Source organism: Limulus polyphemus, unplaced genomic scaffold (genome assembly GCF_000517525.1).
Source record: "Limulus polyphemus unplaced genomic scaffold, Limulus_polyphemus-2.1.2 Scaffold687, whole genome shotgun sequence".
Taxonomy (NCBI): Eukaryota; Metazoa; Arthropoda; class Merostomata; order Xiphosura; family Limulidae; genus Limulus; species Limulus polyphemus.
Window position 1 is genome coordinate 100,772 of NW_013666297.1, and position 12,247 is coordinate 113,018.

General features: G+C 30.4%; 1 protein-coding gene across 2 annotated transcripts in view; it reads right to left on the bottom strand.

Moving 5' to 3' along the window:
* Positions 1-12,247, bottom strand: part of LOC106459960 (platelet-activating factor acetylhydrolase IB subunit beta-like) — a 17,386-nt gene extending 5,139 nt beyond the window's left edge. Inside the window, exons 1-4 of one of the 2 annotated variants that reach the window (XM_022386537.1) lie at positions 11,828-12,246; positions 4,784-4,892; positions 4,106-4,195; positions 3,196-3,312 (exon numbers count right to left, since the gene is read on the bottom strand). In XM_022386537.1, coding sequence (XP_022242245.1) covers positions 3,196-3,312; positions 4,106-4,180 — 192 coding nt within the window. In that variant the 5' untranslated portion in view covers positions 4,181-4,195; positions 4,784-4,892; positions 11,828-12,246. Of the gene's footprint in view, positions 1-3,195; positions 3,313-4,105; positions 4,196-4,783; positions 4,893-11,827 lie in introns of both variants that reach the window. The other variant, XM_013919632.2, reaches the window with a different exon arrangement.

Genomic DNA, 12,247 nt, shown 5'->3' on the forward strand with positions numbered 1-12,247 from the left:
GTGGAAATATAAAAAAATCAAGTTGATAAGCCATGTGGAAATATAAAAAAATCAAGTTGATAAGCCATGTGGAAATATAAAAAAATCAAGTTGATAAACCAAGTGGAAATCTACAAAAATCAAGTTGATAAACCAAGTGGAAATATAAAAATATATAAAAAATCAAGTTGATAAATCAAGTGGAAATATAAAAATATATAAAAAATCAAGTTGATAAATCAAGTTGAAATATAAAAAAAATCATGTAATGCTGTGAATAATTAAAATTTAATTTATAAATATTCTCATTTTATAGAAATTGATATTTTTATGTATAGGAACAATAATAGCTTATATTTTAGTCACCACGAAAACATTGCATGACAATTACTAAGCAGTGATACGAAATGCTGGCATATGTTGATTACTGGTGTGAACTGCTGGTATTTTAATTTTTGAAATTTTCCTTTCCTTTCATAAATGAAGTAGAGATACAGCATGTCCATTAACTGGTAAATATTGGTCAGAGACTATATGATGAACTAGTTAACCAGCAGCTGTGGAAGCTGCCAGCAAGAATAATATACATAAAATCAATCTTTTTCGATATTTGTGGGACAGTGTTTTAATGGATTTAAACAACTGTAGGCTTTTTCTATTTTACTGCCAAAGCATAATATTATGAAGGTTGTGATGCTGATTTTAGTGGCTTCGAATTAATGTGCCAGAATTTCAGAAAATTTAATGTTAGATACATTTTTACAGTGAAGTCGGTATCGAGAAAGGTGTATTTTATGAAACAGATTTTTGGATAGAATTTGAAGTTCCACATGTGATGTTTTACTTTTAGACTATAAGTACCATGTTAAAACCAAATGTCGCTTTACACCACCAGAGCAATATATCTCATAAAAGAACAATTGTTTCAGAAATAAATGTACATTGAAAACAAATGACACATATACCTAGTTATAATTACTTTTGAGTCCAAAAAGTTGCATTATACATTTATGTTTTCACCGACAGTTCAGTCTACACACATTTGGAGAAAGTAATAAATTATTGGCAATAAAAATGTCATGACGCTCTATCATTCCTCAATGGGTGGCCATTAACAAATGATCATAAAGCATTGATTTAAATTAAATTACAGCAAAACAAAAAATAATAAAAATCTTCAATAGCCAGCCACAGCTGTAATTAAATCTCAAATTGGTTAAGAGATGGAACTATGAGCTCAAAGTTTGTACTTGAAAAAAAAACAAAAAAAACTCAGAGCCATTCTATGCTGAAGCTAAAAAAAGAAATTATACCAAAGTAAATGAAAAAAATATTCACATAGCTGGAGCTCAAAGCTATGTTATCAACATAGCTATATGTGGAAATAATGGATGTTACACTGATAAACAAAGACAAAATAAAGGTTTTTTTTTTTCCCATGTGCCATTTTCTTTCTTCATTAACACTACTAGCAGAAACACCCGCCCTCCGGGCAGATTTTATTGAAGTATTTCTTTGTATATGCAGTTATCAATGAAAGTGTCTTGCTTTTCTGTTGCAACACTCACAAGATTTTCACAAAAGAAAAAAATACTTTTTTTTTAAGTTTGTATTTTGATTGTTTTATATTTGAAACTTACTCCTTTTTTTTATTTTATTGGATAAATCTGAAACTTGCTCCTTTTTGTTTGTAATTTTTATTGGTGAAATCTGAAACTTACTCTTTTTTGTTTGTAATTTTTATTGGTTAAATCTGAAACTTGCTCCTTTTTTGTAATTTTTATTGGATAAATCTGAAACTTGCTCCTTTTTTGTAATTTTTATTGGATAAATATGAAACTTGCTCCGTTTTGTTTGTAATTTTTGTTGGATAAATCTGAAACTTGCTCCTTTTTGTTTGTAATTTTTGTTGGATGAATCTGAAACTTACTCCTTTTTGTTTGTAATTTTTGTTGGATAAATCTGAAACTACGTTAAAAAATTCCTTTACTGCATATAGCAATGACTTTGGTCTACACACATTAAACTTTCCTTTTAAAGTATCCACTTTGTCTAAAATAAACAGACAATCATTCAGAATATTTTCTCTCTGTTAGTTATAAACATGTCCATATTTCATGTAGGTGTGAGTAAATAAGTGTCTTCAAAACCACATAAATGGAAGGAAGGGGTGGGTGTGATAAACTTATTGATATCTCATAAGATCAAGAAGGTGAGAGGTTCTAATTTTATATTCTGGCCTGTCAATATCTACAGTTTGTGTTTCTAATCAATTGGATACTCTGAAACCCATAAAAAAGGAACAGAGAAAACCTAAAGAGGAGAATTGAATTACAAACTACATATGCCAAGTTTATTAACATACATTAATAATAAAGTTGTTTGATTAAATTTTGAACGTAACTCCATAAAAGATCATGATAAAGCTCACTTTGAATGAGCCAAGTTCAAAGTGATGAAAAATGGAAAAATATTTACATTCTTACTCCATTGCTCAAACAATTTAGTCAAGACTCAACCTTTCTAAGCTATTCTGAAGTTTTTAAAATTAAAAACGAGACCAACGTCTAAAATGCACAGTAAAATTGTTATTTGGCTGACGATCAAAATTAAAAAGACCACATTTTTTTGTAACGTACATTCCTCCTCTTGCTGAAACAGGTCATTGAATACAATGGCAAGAAACAATAATTTTATACGAACCTCATAGCCTAAATGAATTAAATATTAGAGAATCAATAGAAATTTTGAGCTCTAAAATAAATAATTATTTGTTAGATAGAGATGGAGGGTTAGCTGGAAAAATGCACAATTTTGGAAAGAAATATTGACTTCTTATGTACAATACTCATACCATGATACAATGAATTAAACCATTGCTTTATAAAATTACTTGCTTGTCATGTAGGATTTTACTCCTGATGATGGTAGCGTAAAGCTACCAAAACATGTGGAGTCTTTTAAATTTTGGCTTCCGGCCAAATACAAATTTTATTGTACATTTTAAATGTTGATCTTGTTTTCATTTTTAAAATCTATTCAACAAGTTGCCATAATTGAATCTTCATCTATTCTGATGTTTTTGTAAAAATTCCAAAGAAAAGGTTCTTTTCAACTTTCTCAAAAAGCATATGAATACATTAGTTGTATTTGTAAATTACTATTAAACCAGTACTTGTTTACAGCATAATGATAACTGATATTAAAATAGTCTACCTTTGGGTTCATAGTTTCGATTTCTCCATTCTCTATTCGCCATAAGACATTCTGAGTTTTATCTTCTGATATTCCAAAGTTCAAGCAATGCATAGAAACAAAGTATTTCTCCCAAACCTGTAACTCAAAGAATATAAAGCTTTACAAAGCCTCATTAAGTTACACTACTTTTAGTTTTAGTCTACACAGCAATAAAAGGTCAACTTTATACCTATACATACACACAGATTTCCATAATTTTGTTTTCACAACTACTGCACAAGAGAAAATCAGATACCTCACAATGCACGAAAAAAACTCATCCACTTTTGAGAGGCTAACTAAAACATACATTTTCATAGTATAGTAACAAAATGTAAATAAGATTCTTATTGCTTTACCTTTGTACAAATTAATAAAATCTCTGAAACAACAGCTACTAGATATACTGTATAAAGTTGTGGCCGTAACAAATATATGACATGTCTACATAATTTTTGCATCACATAATTAGTACGTATACATACTGCTAACTAGAGTTGGGCGATAAGAGGAATTTGATAACTGATTATTCATTAAGTTCATTAATTAATCACATTCAACAAAATGATTATTCTCACTTGAGACTTGGAATAATTGAAAATAGTAATGATCTGAAACACAAGTTTTGATTAGAAATTCTTTTCATAACATTAATTAACTGATTATTTTACATAACACTAAATGATGATATTAATGCTCATACGTAAATGATTATGTCGATTAACAAATATAATCGCCCAGCTCTATTGTTCACTTACCTTTATAATGTAATTGCCACATAGAAGTTATCAGTCAAGAGTACAACATACTGAAAACAGCTTTAGTTTCTTGAGAAATGACACATAAAATAACCACAAGGTTGCTATACATGAAAATCACTATAACAAACCTCTGTGTGAGCTAGCATAGCAATTGTAAAATCCCCAATCAATACAACTTCTGGTTCTCGCTCCTCTGCTTCCATCAGAAATCTCTTGTGCTACAAATATAAAAAACAGATGTTGACTTGTATTATTTTGATATTCTTATTAGATGAACCATTGAATAACTTTTTTCTAAATGAGAAAATGCTAATTTTCTTTATGCAAAAACTGTCTAATATTGAGCACTAGCAGAGAAAAGTTGACTGTTAACCGTTTGTTTTTCATATTACATGTGCTAATAATATTGTATAAAAATGTTTCATTCAGATCTATGAGTTAAACAACATTACAAGAACATTTCAAAGTTAATGAAAGTTACTATGTAGGTCTAGTTTTTCTTTGTCCAGTGTCTAAATAGCTGATGTTACCCCTATTCATACTGATATTGAAAGCAGAAATATACAATTTCAATAAATGATAGTAGCACTATAGAAATTAAAGACTATATGTATATCAGGCCTCAAAATTAGTTTTTATTGGTGCCTAATAGTGATCTTAGGAAAAAGTCATGTCCTGCAGGAATAATTACTGTAAACATATACAAATAAAATTTTAAAGAACATGTAATATGGTAATTAATAGTTTAATCATTAATAAGCGATAACACTTTTTCATGTTAAGAGTTAACTTTTGAAATGTCTTACCAGATTATGTGGGTGTTGGAAGTTTGAATTATTTCAAGTTTTTGTTGGAATATTTCATGAATATGAAGGATTATAAAGTTGATATGGGCTGGTTTCTTAGTTTGATGACCTAGAAAGACAGAGTAATCTCCTATCTACTAATTTTTTTTTGTTCGTAATTATAAATAAGATTTGATTTTTTTAAATACTATGACAATCTGTTACTACATTGTAACAGTTGTGTCTGATAATAACTTTCATTTTTCTATAGACATTTTGTGAAGTTTCCATGGTGTTTTCACAGTCCTATAAAGGATCTTACATGGGAAAAAATGGGTACAATTTTCAGCTTTATATTAACTTTCACTGCAGATGTAGATTCAATAAGTTTTTGTTGGTGTCAAAGTATGTAACTACTTAAACCACTGTGTACTTTCTTTTTTAAGATGACAACTTTACAAAAATCTCTCTGATAACATGTCGTTCTTAAACAAACCTTGAATCAATGCAAGCCTTTATGCTACTAAACTGCTCCTGTCAAATTAGTTGTTTTTCTGTTGTTGCACTTTTATCATGTATTCAACTATTGTCTAACAACAATAATAACACTAAAATAAATACTGTACTGTGGTTATAATACTAAACCTTTATATTCCTTATGGACAGAAATGTAATATAATAATGACACCAAGAACATCAGTATTTCTTAAAGTATACTTACATCAGTCATTTACTTTGGCACTGGTCACTAAAGCAGAAACACCAAAACTGCATGATTTAATTTCACAGTTCATACCTTTGTTAGTATAGAAAATTGGTTATTTCCCTTTTGCTTAAGATATTAGGCTAACAGTGGTTAACTTTAATATTTATAACATCTAAGTTCTATAAGTTGCTGAAAGTTGTAAGGTCAAGTCTATTCTTCAATTATGTTGTGGTGGCAAGTAAGGATGTAAAAACAGTCATAAAAATGGTAGCTTTCTTTTATTAAATAAAGAAAATGCACTACAAAAGTTTACGTAACAGTCTTGTGTGTAGAACAATGATATGCTGTTTGTATTTTTGTTTCAGAGCAAATTAAAGGATACTATACCTCCCCCAATCTTCAACAGAAGAGGGTGGATTTTTCTTGAAAGGGAGAATGTTGACCTTGTTTGTGGTAAGCTAATAGTAAGCATCAGCTTGTCTTGTATGGATAGACAAGCTAATTACATGTGGTAACAATTCATGGAATTTTAGCTGGTTGAATTAAAAAACTAATTTAGTACAGCTATTGCTCTACTGGTGGTATGCTACTAAAATCAGCAAAGCAGAACTTGTACATAATTGTTTGCCTAGAATTGATATATACACACACATTGTACATGTATACCAGTGTTTGAATTTTACAAGTTAAGAAAGCAAAAATAAAATTGAAAGAGTTGGTTGGTGTGTGCAATGGATGTGCTGTGCTGCTGGTCATAAATTAATGTGTTTCCTTTGCTTTGATGATTTCCATGGGAAAATTGCAACTAGAAAATGGTTAAGATATAGTAGTCTAACTATGATTCTGTACTGTTGGAGAGTTCCTTTACTACATAACCCCTTCAATGCACTGTTTTCACTTTTTAAATACCAACAAGCTAATGTAGTCATACATCCGTACCTCAAACTGAAGACAGTAAGACACAAACATCTTTCACTGCTGGTCCTATGTGAATTTGAATGTAGGTAAAAGATGGAACTATGGGCCCAACTAGGTAAAAATAGTGTGTAAAGTTTCAAGTAAATATGTATATAACCCAAAGGAGGTGTAAACAGCATTTTACTAAAACAATGTGTGCTGCAAACATCTTCAAAGTTATAACATGCTCATGTACATTGACTTCGCATGCTTTTCTGCATTTCTTTTAGTAAATTTGTCAGTTATCCAGTTTATTTCTGAAGTCAGCTTATTTTCCATCAACAGTTAGTTTCAGGAGTCAGTATACTGAGACAGTGCATTTGCTTCAACAGAAATAGAACCATTTACATTCTGTACAAAATAAACTGGATGAAATATATTATTTTTGTTTCTTTTTCTATGAAAACACATTAGGGCTAAAACTTGGATGATTTGGCTTCCCCGAGAAAAGCTTTGCAGTAAATAATTGCCTACACCTTAGACTGGCTCCAATGTCTTTAAAAACAAGAATATGCACACACACACACAAACAAACAAACATATATGAGTCAAAGCTTTGAGTCTAAAACTAACTTGACCTTAATTGATTGATTTTAAATTGTTCCTATTCTGGAGAAAGAAAGAGAGTGATTGAAAAAAAAAATTATATATTTGCATAAAAATAGATACTCAGTTATCAAAATTTGAGAAGTTTGATAAATGAGCTTATAGACTTAAAGTATACAGTAGTAAATATCTAACAGGAATGAAAATACACTAAGGAAAAAGTCTTAAATTTTTTAAGTCAAATGCTAGGCATTGAAATTGCTCAGTATGTTTGGGGGATTTGGGAGGGGGCATGCATCCTAGAAAAATTAGAATCCTCCAGTGCATTTGGGCTTTTTGTTTTATATATTTGACAGATATGTTGCCCTTAAATTTTACAGCAAGTTATTCAAATTTGATTTGATGATAATGAGTCAATTTTCAGCCTTATAGTAAAACATACTGATTCATGTTCAGGCTTGGTTAAAGTAGTTTAATATGTAGAGATTCCTTAATCCAAAGTACTTCCTCATTAAGGAAGTACTTTGAGTGAGAAAACACTTCAAGTCAAGGAATTTTTATATATTATATTAAACTATTCATATCCGGTTAGTCATTTGATACCTGCATGTGGTTTTCAGTAGTTCAATGTGTTAAAATTATAAGATTCATAAGTTCACTGCATATTGTGCATAATGAATTTTCTGGTATATCAATCACTTTAACAAGAGCAAATCCTCAATAGCTGTGGCACTTGAAATTTTTTGGGGCAGGATTAGAGTAAATTAATCTGTGAGAACTTTTCCTTTTTATTCGCTATATTTTTGTGCACCAGCAATACCAAGTGTGGGGCGAGCATATGCCCGATTCAATTTTATTACTCATCAGGATCTCTACCAACCTACCCTCAAATTGAAATTCTTTCAGGCAGAATTAGAGTAAATTAATGTATGAGACCTTGAGCACGGTCAAACACATCAATCAAAAGGGTTTGACCTCCTAAGTCCAAAACTGTAATTAGATCTTAAATCAGTCAAGAGATGATGGAGCTATGAGCTAAAAGTTCGTACTTAAAAAACTCAGAGCCATTCTATGAGCTGCTATGCTGTGGATAATAAATGTTCTCAGTTTTGACTTAACTGCTTCTGATTCGATGACCAGGAACCCACTTTGAGACTAATAATGCTTGGAGCTGGCTTGAATGGGTAATGAAGAAAAACTTTAATGACAAAACCTTGTCGAAACATTGTACATTTGCTGTTATGTTAAACTTATATTAAAGTTATTCTTCATTACCCATTCAAGCCATCTCCAAGCATTATTAACTGCTTCTGGTTTACTCCCAACAGCAAACAATTTCTAGTTCTGTCTTGAACCATCCCATATAAATTGTTGTTGTTTTTTCATCTGAACTATCACTTTCTCTAGCTATTGCCCTATCATGTCACTCAATAACCTTTACTATTTTCAAAATTCAGTCTTTAAATTAATGTGCAACTTTTCAATGATGTTTTCTTTTGAAAAATTGATGCTGTATACATTCCTTTTTGTATTGTCGAGAAGTAGTATTAACTTGATTCAGATTGGTAAAAAAATATAGTAGTTATATAGAAGATAACAAAACACAGAAAATACAGTGGCAGCACATGCTTACGAAGGCTCACCTTTGAGCATGTTTTAGTTTTGATTGTGTTATTTAAATGGCAAAATAGGCAAAACAAATTACAAATATTCCTCCCCCCCCCTCTCCAACTTTCTTATTAGGTTATTGCAAATCTCATGAATAATCCTGGGCAAAATTAAAATATCAGAAATCCACCAATCAAGTAATCACATTAACTGTAAAAAACAAATATATACTTTATACATCTTGAGCACAGTTATCTTTTCCTAATTATACAAATGCACAGTTTTTAGCATAGATACAACAATAAAAAAAATCACATTAAGCAAATCTGTTAACTAAAGTTTTGGTTGGATTGAGTAGACTATTATGGTGTGTATGCCTTTTACAAACCAACAAAGAATGATTACAATTATACTTGTCATAAGACATTAATATTAGGCCTATTACATTTTTAAACAATACATTATTTATCTAGTCCCTTAGGGATTTTCAAGAGCTAGAAGAGTGTATAACAATAGTATTTCAACCACACTATATTCATCATATCCATTGCTGACAGTGCATTTCACTAAATCCTGAGCTCTTCAGGCCAGCTGGGACACAACAAACACAGCAGTGGTCTGAACACTATATAATCCATTTGATACAAAAAGAATTGTTATGGTGTGTTACATTCATAACACAAATATAGCATAGTTAAAATACTATTATTAGACACTCTTCTAATTCTTGAAAATCCTTAACAAACTAGATAAGAAACGAAGTGCTTAGAAATGTAATAGGCCAAATAACAATGTCTTATGACAATTATAATTGGATTGAGCACATGTTAGAACAATGGTGAGGGAAAAAAATATTGAAAGAAAGTGCAAATCAACTCAACCACTCTACAAACATTGGGGCTTAATTTTTAATAATATATATCACATTAACTACTCTGCGTTGCTAAGTGACAGAAGAAAACAAAAGGGCATGAGCAGAGAAATTTAAATCTGCCTATTTTATCAGTGGAAAGTCTGCATCTGTGATGAAACTTACTTTCATACACAACTGTATGACAAGAGAGATAGTATGAACAATAACTGTTCAACTTTAATTGCCAAATATTCCATTTACAATAAGGGTATCACTCTCCCTGCAATACTATTAATACATGTTTTAATGATTTATGGCATTATGTACTTCTCTGTCATGAGACTTAACAAGTAATTTATATAGAGAATTATTTATATTGATTAATATTATATATTATTTATATTAATCATTAAATTTACTAATACATCATAAAATAAAGTAGCATGCGGACAACTATGGACTATTTGGTGCTTCAAGGCAATCTTTGCACACTCTCCCTTGAGAAGAGAAATAAGTTAAATCCACCCTTTAACTTATTTTTCAGGAAATCGTCTATTCTCTTTTTAAACTTTTGTAAAGTACTGCCTTCACTACAACCAATAACAACTCATTCTATAAGTTAATCATCCTGTTAAAAATTAAAATGGGACATTAAAATTTTTAATGTAAAAAATGCTCAACATGGTTTAATGGGTTAAATTCAAAACACATGCAAACTTTGCACATTTCAAAAGAGGCACTTCTAAATATTATATGAAATAGCTTGGACAATTTCCATAATGAAAAGAATATAATAATCATGTTAAATCATACATATAATCTAAATGAGAACTGGAAAATGCCTAACATGATTTATCGAATTTAAGCACATTTACCCATATTAAGCATTTTTTACAGTAAACATTTTAGACTGTCTCAATAAAACACTTGTCTGGAGTCTAGCCTATCTTTTCCAACTTTTAAAATTATATCCTCTCATACATGACCTTCAGAATACAGAACAATGAAATTAGAAACATTTATCCTATCAATCTCTCCAGGATAATCTTACCCTTCTTTTCTCAAGAAAAATAAGGTAAGAGATCTTAGCCTGTCTCCATAAGATAATCTTTCATCACCAGAAGCACCTTATTATTCCTAGTATCCCTCCACTGAAACTTTCCCAATAAGTCAATATCCATTTTTAAATACGATCATATATTTACAAAATATTCCAAATGAGGCCTAAATAGTGATGCATACAGAGATAATTACCTTTTTTTTTGTAATCAATACTCCTATAAAAACACACTAAAATTCTGTTAGCCTTACTAATAGCAGAACAGCACTGTCTCATTGGCTTGAGTGAATTATTTACCATGTCAAGATCCTCTTCTTCAGTCACACTACTGATTAGACAAACTCTCATCTAAATGCATGATCCAAACAGTTATAACACAAATGCATTAACTTGCACTTATTATAATTAAAGGTCATTTCCCAAATGTTTTTATGACTTAACAATGGATCCAAGTCATTCTGTGGTACCTCAACATCCTCAATACAGCTAGAAATACCCTAGTTTACGTTCTTCGCCAAACTTTACTAATTTGATAATTATGCACCTATCAGTAACAATGATGCAAGAAAAAAACAAATGTCCAGGCATTGACCCTTAGACTCTCTACTTCTAACAATGATCCAGTTTGACTGTGTTCAATAAATATAATAGCCTTTTTCTTTCTCTCATCCAATCACTCATATGATTTGATTTTCTTCGTTAATGTTCTGTATGCATATTATCAAAATATTTTTAAAAAAGTATGTACACAAAGTCTACAGCCTTTCCGTCACCCATATAACAAGAAACATCCTCCAAAAATGATGAAATATTAATAAGGAAGTATTTCCTTTGGGTAAGTCATTGTTGAGATTCTTTTATTTAACGTATTTCACTAGATAACTTCATAAACTGATAAAGGTTCTTTTATAATTTTCTCTAGAATTTTTCCCACTGCAGAAGTTGTTACACTGCCAACGTAGTAATACCAATAACTAAATAAACTGGATCTTAGTGACAACATCGAAAGATAAGCCAAATCTTCAACACAGTATGAAGCCTTTGGATAATACAGAATTGTGAGATTCCCGAGATCAGTCTAGGCCCTAGACGCGTATTTGGCGTAGTAAAAACACTAAAAATAAAATACAACAATTATCAACACTACAAGTCTAACCTCTAAGTCTAATTAGTATTTTATTAAAAAATAAAAGAATTGAACTTCCTCCCAGGTTTTTAAGAGATTACCCGGGGATTTTTCAATTGTTGAAAATTAGACTAGTAATTATTAATAATTAGTATCCCTAATAAGATAATTTATAAAGTTAAAAAATAAAGGATATATATATAACTTACCATACACATCCACTTGTCGTCCCCATAGTAATCCTCGACAAGGGTTGGTATTACAGCTGAATTCATTTCGCAAGCCAATACAAGTTATCAAAATTAAATCATTAATTAGTTTCAAGTAAAATGAGCCTTAACTTAAGGTTCTCTTGCACAATTACAAACCTATTTTGAAAATTAAAAACTATCATGCAAGTATTGCAGTTTTTAAGTAGAGCCCTTACTGCAGTTCACTCAATAGTACCAGTAGTTGTACTACAGCTTCTCGTAAATTAAATAAAAAGCCAGAGGTCTTAAAATCAAAAGTTGACTAACATTATACAAGAATCTGCTGAAAAAGTACCCAATCCAATTACAATTTTAACGGTTTTAAAAACTATTTTCTAAGCTAAGACAACCGTCTTTATTCGAATTTTAAAAGAATAA